General features: G+C 37.9%; 1 protein-coding gene across 1 annotated transcript; it reads right to left on the reverse strand.

Annotated features, from left to right (window-relative positions):
- Positions 1-3,007: 3,007 nt before the first annotated feature.
- On the reverse strand, positions 3,008-7,687 carry LOC102794245 (zinc finger protein Gfi-1b-like). Its single transcript, XM_006795643.3, has 7 exons — positions 7,481-7,687; positions 7,189-7,289; positions 6,714-6,893; positions 5,081-5,313; positions 4,792-4,929; positions 4,233-4,398; positions 3,008-3,408 (listed from the first exon to the last, which is right to left on the reverse strand). The coding sequence occupies exons 2-7, from the start codon at positions 7,280-7,282 to the stop codon at positions 3,230-3,232; spliced, it is 990 nt and encodes a 329-aa protein (XP_006795706.1). The 5' UTR covers positions 7,283-7,289; positions 7,481-7,687; the 3' UTR covers positions 3,008-3,229.
- Positions 7,688-11,136: the final 3,449 nt, after the last annotated feature.

Genomic DNA, 11,136 nt, shown 5'->3' on the forward strand with positions numbered 1-11,136 from the left:
CAGTTTGTTTTGTATTTGGTTTTTTCTGTTTGCCGATGATGGATCGTTGGCATATCACACAAGCCTGACTCCACAGAGACAACAAACCTCTAGCTTCCTTGTGTTTTTTAAAATATATTTTATGTCTTGTATTTTAGCACTTGCAGGCTATATATATTTTACACCTCTGAGGTCTTTATGAACCGGTCCAAAAATCCACCTAAAAGAAGTGATTATACCAAAATTTTGAGTGCATAGTAATACATTCATGGTTATTATATTTTAATGCTTTACACCACATTGGCTGTCACACGTTATGTCCTATAGTAGACACAACCTTAACAGCCATAATTGAATAGTACAGTCATGATGGTGAGAGATCTGGTGTCATTAAACTGAAACTAATAAAACCACTCTTGTTCAGGGTATTTTCGGCATGATATTATGAAGAACAACGAGCTAAAAAGGCAGGAAAGCTATCTTCTTAAATATTAAATTGTTACACTAAATCTGTGAGACAAGTCATTTCAATCCTAAATCTGTGAATCATCAGGAATGTCAAATAACAAGAGGAACAGGGAAGGGATGTCAGCCATAAAGCTTAAAAAAGAAAAAGAAAAAAGGGAAAAAAGTCTATCCCTTGTTTCTGGGATCAACTGTCACAGCCAGAGCAAGCTGGAGATGTGTCTTGTGGCACAAGTTTTGTTTGGTTACTGGTATATTACAACAGTAATGACTGAGAGACCTGTGACGTTCCTTTGATCTTACAGGAAAAGACACACCACTAGGGGAACTCCCGCTCTGTCTTCCATGAATATGTCATTGATGCCTCAGGCCTTCATCCTGCAGAGTTTCCAATGTACTGGCTGAGACTCATTTGCATAGATCAAATTTGCAAGACAAATTCAGCGCTGTGCTCTATCACCTCGCCTGTTGCTTGTGTCTGTGAGATAGAGACACACTCAGTACCTGCATGTGGATTAGGGTGTGTTGTTCATAACACAAAGAGCTTATGTTTTAGTCTTGATTTTTTTTTTTTTTTTAATTTGTTGGTTTGGTTATTTGCTGGATGGATCAGATTTGGCAGATAACTGTTGCTGCCAGTGCTGAGACTGTTTCTGGTGTATGATTCTGACATTTGACACCACCGGTCAGACAGAAACTTGAAGCCATTTTACAGACATCTGAGACACATCAAACAAGTACACTCAAAATATTTCACTGTCCTGCACTCCATGCAAACGTGCAGGGATTTTGCATATCTTTACATACAGTTTCTAAAAAATTTTGTTTTGTGAGAGTATTTCTGACTGTTTCCTGTTTAGTAGATTTACAACTTTGAGGATACAGCACCTCAGGCAACAAGATATACAAATTAACTGTGGCTCCCACTTTGGTCACACACAACTTTAACACAGCTGCTATGTCTGGCAATTGTGTTAGAAAATCAAAATTACTCCCCTTAATTAAGGTTTTGTATGCCTCTGCTTCCATGTGGGATTGTTGCAGACACATGCAGGCATGCATGCTACCTTCATGTTCTCCGGTTTTCCCCCAGGCTTCCCCAGGCAGCACCACCCCTCCTCTTTCAGGACCCATGTCCTGTTTGCTCGGTTCCACCCAAGATGATCCTCTCCTTCCCTTTCTGTTGGTTTACCTGGGCAGGATTTTGATTTGCTCAGTCTCCTCACACCCACAAGCTGCAGCACCAGTAAGTCTAACTGTTGCAGAGGATAACAACAGACCCTACTGTAATATCAACAAATTTTGCATAGAGACCTCAGATTTGTTTGCCTGACAGTAAGCCCTCATGTTTCTACTCGTCCCTTCACAAACACTGATTTCTGCACCACTAACACAACTGAATACACACTTGCTCTTGAATTTATAATGTATGTTTTTATACTTTTTGTATATCTATTTATCTACAAGCCATCTAGTTCTTTAACTGTACAGTGGAGAGCTGCTGTATGTGGGCAACTGAGGTTGGTAAACTCAGACGTACATACAATAACAAAATATGTAATGCGCAACATTTTTAATATCAATGAAAATTGGAGAACAGATGTGAATTGTTGCAGTTTGCATAGTGGAAAAACTGTAAGACTGGAGTCTTGCAGCGTGCCAGCTGTTCGTTTTTTCACAGTCTTTTAGGCCCATGCATAGTGGATATAGATGCATGCATTGAACAACAGAAACTATTCATTCTAACATACCAGTAACGATCCACCAAAACTGATATCATCATATTTACATCACAGCATGGCAGGGAAGGTGGGGGTGGGTGGGAGCTTCAACTTTGGGTTCACTTTAAATGTTCACAGTGCTTCTTTAAGTTCTTGTCAGATTTAAACAGAGCAGGTGAAGATCTGATTTGCATTTAGCAGCTTAAACCTAACAGGTTTGGTGTTTGAGGAGGGCGGTGTGTCTTCATTAGAATCGCCATTTGTTTGTTGAAGTAAATCCAACAGGCTGCCTGGGTGTGGTTAGAGCTGAGTAAGTAATCGGTACCTTTTCAACAACCTTTTATTAATCCCTGTATCCCATTAGGCTGAATGTACTGCAAAGGCCATTTAAAGGTGTGTAGGGAAAACATACAGTATGGCCGGGCAGACGGTTTGTGTTATTCTGATTTTTACTGAGATTACAGAGCTCCTTTTTGCTCTTGAACATCAAACTGGACGATGTATTTGCTTCTAACTTTCCTGTAGCTGCTTTCTAGTCGACTCTCTGGAACGAATGGCTCCCTGCGCTTGGATTTGCATAATGTTCTGGGTGTTATTTGAATGCAGGATAACTCCACTACACACTATATCTAGTCTTGCGAGAGATTTCCACCTGGGGCCTGAGTCACAGTTTCATCCTGTATGTGTTTCTAACTATGGAAAGCAGAATAAACCAGTCGGGAAGGGAAAGTCTGTTTACAATGTTCATCACACTATGTGTGTATTTTACCATGAGGTGACAAAGGACCAAGTATTATATTTTGCCTCATTCAAAAACAACAACCACAGACATTTGAGATTGCTTCAATATTTATTGGACTCTAAGTAATGGAACATTGCAACACTGCAACAACACAATGAAAAGTGCATCAGAATAAACATTCATTCATATCTTGAAAGATTTCTTTCAATGTAACTTACATAGTGCCTTTTAACCTTAACTGGGTTCTACTGAGCATATTGTTAAATATTATTTATCACACAGGTTAAAAAACAACAACAACAAGAAAGAGAACACTTCCTCTTCAGTTTATGCCATGCTGGCTCTCGTGGTGCCTGCGCAGATCAACCTTGCGCTGGAAGCCCTTTGAACAAATGTCACACCCGAAGGGCTTAAATCCTGTGTGTTTCCGGCTGTGTGTGATCAGGTTGGAGCTTTGGCTGAAAGCTTTGCCACAAACTTGGCATTTGTGAGGTTTTTCACCTACAAAAAGAAAATGAAACACACAGAAGGACACGTGCCGTAAGAAATCTACACCAGGGATATCAAACTCATTTTACATCATGGGCCACATACAGCCAGCTTTCATCTTAAGTGGATTGGAACAGTGAAACTCCCATTTTTGTCAGTTTAAACTGCATTTTACAGGAGAAAAGGAAGCACAATGTCCACAATACATCTCAGTTTTTCTACATAAGAAAGAAATACTGCTGGAGTGAATGAAGGAAATCTGTCAGTACAATTAAAAAAGGTTTAAAATTACAGAAAAAAGTTCTGGTAGCTCACTCCCCACAACTCCCCAAATCCAAAATGTATGCCCTTATACATATTTCCCAAAGCTGTCAAGTGGGCCTTAAGCTTGACACCCCTGATCTGCACAATCAAAACTTGGACAATTTTCAAGTGATTTGTATAAAACTGTTATAGTTTTCTTTTCACCGCTTCGGTAAAATCAGGTTTTCCAACATTACCAAAAATGGTGCCAAGCGTTTTCATCATACAGATAACATTTTTCATTAAAACCATGAGAGAAGAATCAGGCCATTGTTCAGATTTGTCAGAGACATAGAGAGACTGGCAACAAATATAAACTACAGTTCCTTTTACAGAGCTCTGTGAAGAGGAAACCCAGATATGCAAATCAACAGGATATTTGTTTAAGCTTCTTTTTCTGATTTATCAGCAGTTATATTACTCCTAGAAATAGTCCCTACATGCTTGACCTGGAAAGCAGGTGATTGCTGAAGATGGATCATATGCAGGGTCACACTGATGGTCACAAACTGTGAGAATGTTAAGACATTTACCAGTGTGTATGTAGGTGTGCTTTTTCATATCAGATTTCTGATGAAATCTCTTGCCACAGTACTGGCAGGGGTAAGGCCTGGTGTCGGAGTGGATAAGCAGGTGTGTCGAGAGCGTGGATGAACGCTTGAAGGATTTGCCGCACATCTTGCACTCGAAACTTTTTTCCTGATCAAGGACAAAGACAAAAAAAGTGAGGCACAATAATCAGTTAGTGAATAAATGTCAGAAAAAAGTGTCTTTAAAAGTTCATTCCAATAATTTTAGTAGATTTTTGGGACCTTTTGATGGGAAAAATTGTAATAAAGGAAATGTATATGTTCATATTTCCTTCGTTGTTCCTACTTTAAATGATCAAGAGCATTTTACGAATAGGAACTATAGTTGTGTTCACTAAATGTAAGCATGAATCTTGAAAGCTGTCAGCATATCAGACAAGTAGAGTAAAAAATTGAAGCCTAATCCACACTAAAGATTTAAAGGCCAAGATGTGTTGTCCTCTGCATATTCAGGTCCCTAAACTCTTTTAACACTGAAATAATTCCTGCTTCGTCAGTATACCTGAGAGTGGACGTTCATGTGCTGCTCCAGGCTGACAGCATGACCAAATGTTTTTCTGCAGATGCTGCAGCCAAACGGCCTCATTCCACTGTGAGACCTTCTGACATGAACCTCCAGTCCATGGGAAGTTGAAAATACCTAGAACACAGTTTGCCCTTAATTGCACTCGTCAGTGGAGTCAAAGTGACAAAGTGAAAGCCGTGAAATATGTCTGCACCTGACATAACAGCTTCGCGAGCTGCACAACCAGTTTTAAGCCTTTGATCTTGGCCTAAGCTGCGGTACCTACCTTGTCACAGGTGATACAGTGATAGGTGTTCGAAGAAGGCGAGTAGTGAGTGCTGCAGTCTAGAGGCTGCTGAGGCTGAGGACTACGGTTGATGTTGGTGCTGTACAGGTTACTGGCATGCTGCAGCACTTTGGGGCTGAAACTCATCTGACGGAGCTTGTAGGAAGGAGACAATGTCTCCCAGGCATAAGGCGACTGTGAGCCATAAGGTTGGAAGTCAGCTAAGTGAGGCTCTAAAGGGCGCACACATAAGAGACAAAAAAAAGCATATCTTATATTTGTTATAGATGCCTTTTTAAAAAGTTTGCATCAGGGGTGTTTTTCCAGTAGCACAAATTTTTCAGTGGGGTGGTACAAGGTTTGTGAAGACTGAGCTGCGGAGGGTTCATTGGAAATAGTTTAAAAAGGCTTGAAAATTGTTTGAAATTCAGCAAGTTCTAATGATTTTAACTGTGAATAGACCAATAGCCTCTAAAAGCATGCATCAGATGACATGGCTGCCACGTAACAACAGTACACATATGTTGGATTCTTTTAGGTGGCAGAAGTTAAAAAACTTCAGTTAACCTTTGAAAATTTAAGTAATTAGAAAATAGTTGGCAGTGAAGAAAACCACTGTAAAACATGAAAGGGCCAATCCAGCCTAAAAATTATATTGCTTTATATCTGTTAAATCACACCCTTGTCATTTTTTCCTCAATCTCGTAGATGTAAGCATAAGGCTATAATTCTATTTCAGCATGAAAGCATGAAATATTACTGTTTTTCCTTATAGTATTTTTCTTGAAAACAAAAAGGATCCTGTACATTAAAGATGTACATATCTGTTACTTATTTGGATAACATGTAATGCAAAATTGAGTGGAACGCCAGTGCAAACAGAAACTTCTACACATGAAAAACAAAGCCAAGGTGGAAGTGCTGGATACCTCCTAGCATGAAAAACATGTTTAACAACTGATATTAAAAATATATGCTGACAATGGAGCTGAATATTTTTACAGTGCATTCACCTATATACTGGGGTTAACTGGACTGCTGTCCTGACACAGAGACAGCTGTAGCTTTTGTGATGTTAGTGCCTTTTCATTCTCATTAATGGAACAATCTTTATTCTTTCTTTTAAAAAAAAACAAAACCTTTTATTTATCCCTTAAGAGTCAATCTTTTTCAGAGTAGACTTGGCCAAGACTGCACACCATTACAATGTTACAAAATAAAAATCAAATTACCTCAAAACACATCAAACAAAATATTATGTCAGAGTCAAAATAATACAAAAACAAGGTCCAGCTTATGAATAGCAGTTACACTCTTCAGTTACAGCAGTCTGATTAATAATCTGATTGATAACCATGTGGTACAGACCAAAGAGTTTGTACTTTAGGTTTTGTGAGTGAAATTCGTGTTTTGTTAGTTAGCTACTCAGCCTAAGAGAATAACTTTTAACCCCTTTTCATCCGAATATGCAAATCTTTAATAAATAAATATATAAAACTGTGGTCAAAATGCCAACTTTGAAGCTTTAAAATGCTTTCCAAAACTAATGGGCCACGTCTACTTCCACCTCTGATATGCAGTCTCTATTCCAGCCTAGTCTTTTGACTTCCAGATGGCAAGTTTTTAAACTTACCTGGCAGGTAGTATGGCTGTGTCTGAGTCATGAGAGGTCTGCTTGGCTCTGGGTGAAGCGGTAAGGGACATTCAAGCTCCGGTTCCTCCTTAGTAAGTAGGCGGGGGTCTTCAGGGGAAGATTGCCCCTCTGACTTAGGCCTGTCTGAAATGTCTGTGGTCTGAACGGCTGCTGGGATTTCTGCAAATCCAAAACAAGTTCGGTTGATTAGAGAGAAAGTAAATCTAAATTAATATCTTCTTTTGTTCAATTAGGCATTTTCTTTAATAAGAAAAAGCTACAAATAACATTAGAAGTTTTTTTTTTTTTTTTTTTAATTTGCAAAACAAATAAAAATTTGTTTAAGACGGCAAGGAGATTTGGGGTTGCTATAAAAAGCAGTTACACCCTGCAGCAGTAATTTCATTTAATTATTTTAATAGTGCCCCGTTCTTCACCTATTCAGATCAACTCACTTCTTTTTTTAAAGACTTACCAGATGTTGCGGAGGCCTCCGAGTCATCTTCATCGAAATTTTTTTGCCTGTAGGAAGTGAACTTTTTGCTTCTTACCATAAACGACAGAGGCATGGTGATCCTAGACCGGAAAAGTATAATAATTAAAAATATTTTTTTTTTTAAAAAAGGTGATCGAGGCTTTTACGTCAACGTCAAGAGTATAACAATAAATAAATACACTTAAACTCCCGGAAATTCTCCTCTTATTTGAATTTTAATTATCTCAAAGCTTCACATGAGATGATTTCAGTGCGTCTAATTATTTCATACCGTTAAAAATCCGCGAAGATTAGGAAAAAAGAAAAAAGAAAATGTCCCCCTGCTGATTTTGTAGCTCCTCGCAGCTTCTAGAGACGAAAACAAACGCAAACGGGGGGAAAATAACCCAGTTAATATTTCCTTTTTTCTGGAAGAAAAACAAGTTTCAGAGGAGAGATGCGTCGATTCCAAAAGTCTTTGAAAAGCAGTGTAAACCTATCAGGTTTATACCTCCCGCTCACCCCCCTCCCTGATTTTCAATCTCGCAGCGGAATCTGACTGTGGTTTTAGCCAATGAAAAGGCCAAACGGCAGGTGGAAATTTGCTTAGAAAAACACAGGGCCTTAGGAACAGTTATACAAAGCACACAGTACTCACAGGACCAAAAATGCCGGAACTAAAGGCAAAATATATGTGCAGTAGGTTTACAGAATAAAAGTGATATGCTAGGCGAATTATTATTTGTTTCTTTTTTTTTTTTTAAGGCTTTTAGACTTCGACTGTCACCAGCAAAGCAAAAGCAAATTCAGCTAAATAAAAAAAAGCTTAAAATTAATAAATATAAGCTGGAATTTGAAATACAAAACTAATTAATTTAATAAATAAATATTTTCATCGCTCCGTGTTTGATTTACAGGATTTACTTGCAGTAAAGATGTATGATTGCGTGCAAGATTTAAACGGCTAAAAGATCATATGAGATTGTAGGACCTCCAAAGATAAACACACCAAACCAGTCCGGGAGATTAACCGTGTTGACTCTTTTCGTGTACTTTTATCGAAGCTTGTCTTTATTCGTGTATGACAGATTTCCCGGCAGTCTGTTTTCGATTCACACAAGAGGAGGTCCGAATGACAGGAGACCTATAATGTGAGAGATTTGGGTTTTTTCTGGTTGAAATGAAAATAGCAGCTTATTAAATCGCATAACTGTAATCAGATTAAAGGAAGGAGGGAGAAAACGTTTTTTGGAGAAGGGCGAGAAATACGAGTGCGCCATCTTGTGGATAACGTGTGCATTTTCAATGAGGATCATGTATTTTTATTCGGATGTTAAACAGATTAAATTGAACATTTATTTTTGAATGTGTAAGTTTTTCTGATTACGTTTTGTTGTGTGTATTGTGTGTGTTGTAATATCATTTTATTCAATTTAATACATCAGTAAAACATTTGGAGTAGACTTCATTGTACAAAACAAACTCAATAATAATAATAACAATAATAATAGAAGTATGAAAATCTCACAGACCTGCATTTTATTCACAACAGAACATAGAAAATGTATAAATGTTTTAAAAAAAAATTTATTTTTGAAATCGGCATGTTTACCACTGTGAAGCATCCCCTCTTCATCTAAAAACGTTAACATCTGAGAACTGAGGAGACCAATTCATACACATCTTGTTGTCCCATTCCAGAAACCTATCTGCTCAGCAATGCAAATATTTTCAATCAGTGAAAGGTCTGCAGTGCTGGCAGGCCAGTTCAGCACCCAGACTCTGCTGCTATGAATTCTGTGCTGTTAGAATAGATGCAGTATGTGCTTTAATATTATCTTGTTTAAATATACACGTCCTCCCCTACAAAATTGCTGTTCTAGATGGAAACATTTGTTGCTCTAAAACATTTCTGTACCTTTCGCTGTTGATAGTTATTCATTTCCAGACTAACTACTGTATTTTAAATCTGGCTGATGCCAAGCATGTCCAAGAGATTTCTCCAGATTTTCTTATCCTTTATTATTTACGGTGTCTTATATGCTGTGCTGTAGATACTAAGATAGTCAAAGTCTTCCCAGCTGTTCCACAATTTGTAGATGTGTTTTTTTTTGTTTATTTTTCTGTGAATGTCTGTCCATCTTTACTTCTGAGAAAGTTTGTATCCAGTCATGTCTCAGATCTGCTGCCAGTTTACCTGAATAATTGCAAAGCCTTACTTTGTAGTATCTCTTTTTTTCTGGCCTTTTGTTGCCCTGTCCCAACTTCTTTTTGAAACATACTGCTGCCATAAAGTTCAACTCGTTAAAATATATTTTCATGAAATAACATTTAATATGATTTCAGTGTTCTGATATAAATAAAATATGGGTGTATGAGATTTGCATTCTGTTTATTCACATTTAGCAGCATCACAGCTTTTTTGGAACTGGTGTTGTACACACTGCATACTATAGATACAAACATCCGATCACCTTCTGCACTACATCACTCCCAGTCACAGGACAGATTAATAAATAATGAAGAAATGAAGAAATGCAAAGATTTTTACAGTGATGGTAATAAACATTAACCATCATGCCCTGACTGGGTAGTTTTAGTCTACTCGGTCATGTCATTCCAGCAGTGACATTTCATTTGCTGTCATGTAAAAATGACTATGAATGAGTTAACCTGTTACAATATGTGAGGCAGATACTGTGGATTCTTTTATGTATTATTCTTTTATAACTGAACATACACACAATGGACAAAAACAAACAAATGGCCTACTGTACCCTCATACACACAATAATAACATGGACTGAACCACCACTTACAACTACTGGCACTTTATATAACCACTGTATAATTTATCCATGTATCTCACTGATCTCAACTGCACTACTGTAAATGCTGTATAGACAATCAATTATACTGTACAAGACAATATTTATAGTTCTACACTGTTTATTAATACTCGCAATTATATATTTATAATCTGCTATAGCTCTTCATATTTATAACCATACGTATACTTGTTCATAGCCTGTACATAGCTTGCACACTCACTACAGTTAGAGCCTGTACATACTTGTATTCATAACATACCTTCATACCGTGTACATTGTAACACATCTATAATAGATCTATATTTTGTAATATATCTATATTATTGCTGAAACACTTCAGGATGGATGCAAACTGAATTTCATTGCCTTGTACTTGTGACATGTGCAATTACAATAAAGAATTCTAGAATTCTATTCTATTCTATGTGAGGACCCAAACGAAGGCCACAAAAGAAAAAGACTGGAATTAACTGAAAACATGCTGTTTATTTTGGCAGATATAGCCAATGGGGAAGAAACATGAATAACAAACTAACAGAGGATTGCCTGAACTGGAGAAACTAAAAAAAAAAAAAAGACAAAACCCAGAACATTAGAGAAAACCTGGAAACACGGGAGGGACACAGGAGAGCAACAGGGGAAAGCACACGCGATAGCAACGGTTGGGGGGACCTCCGATGAAACCTCTTGTTACAGTACACAATATATACAGACAGTAGGTGATCAGGGGAAGTGGAAACACAGGGGGAACACAGCTGATACAAATGAATCTGACACCACAGGGTAGGCAAAACTAAACATGCTGAACCTTGACCACGAGACTATCAAAATAAAACAGGAAAAAGGCAGACTAAGACACTCTGACTTAACAAGGGAACAAGGAAGTGACAATGGGAGACGAGATGCGGACATAACTATGGAGCACATACAGACAGGAGAGGCATGGAGCAAACGTACATACAGTGGGGCAAAAAAGTATTTAGTCAGCCACCGATTGTGCAAGTTCCCCCACTTAAAATGATGACAGAGGTCAGTAATTTGCACCAGAGGTACACTTCAACTGTGAGAGACAGAATGTGAAAAAAAAATCCATGAATTCACATGGTAGGATTTGTAA

Source organism: Neolamprologus brichardi, chromosome 7, assembly GCF_056152115.1.
Source record: "Neolamprologus brichardi isolate AB-2024 chromosome 7, ASM5615211v1, whole genome shotgun sequence".
NCBI classification, from domain to species: Eukaryota; Metazoa; Chordata; class Actinopteri; order Cichliformes; family Cichlidae; genus Neolamprologus; species Neolamprologus brichardi.

Excerpts from the sequence above, each read along its gene's own strand:
- LOC102794245 (XM_006795643.3), bottom strand. The coding sequence starts at position 7,282 with ATGCCTCTGTCGTTTATGGTAAGAAGCAAAAAGTTCACTTCCTACAGG. Across the intron at positions 6,894-7,188 it reads GGAGGCCTCCGCAACATCTG|AAATCCCAGCAGCCGTTCAG; the intron begins GTAAGTCTTTAA and ends TTGGATTTGCAG. Across the intron at positions 4,930-5,080 it reads ACTGTATCACCTGTGACAAG|GTATTTTCAACTTCCCATGG; the intron begins GTAGGTACCGCA and ends ACTGTGTTCTAG.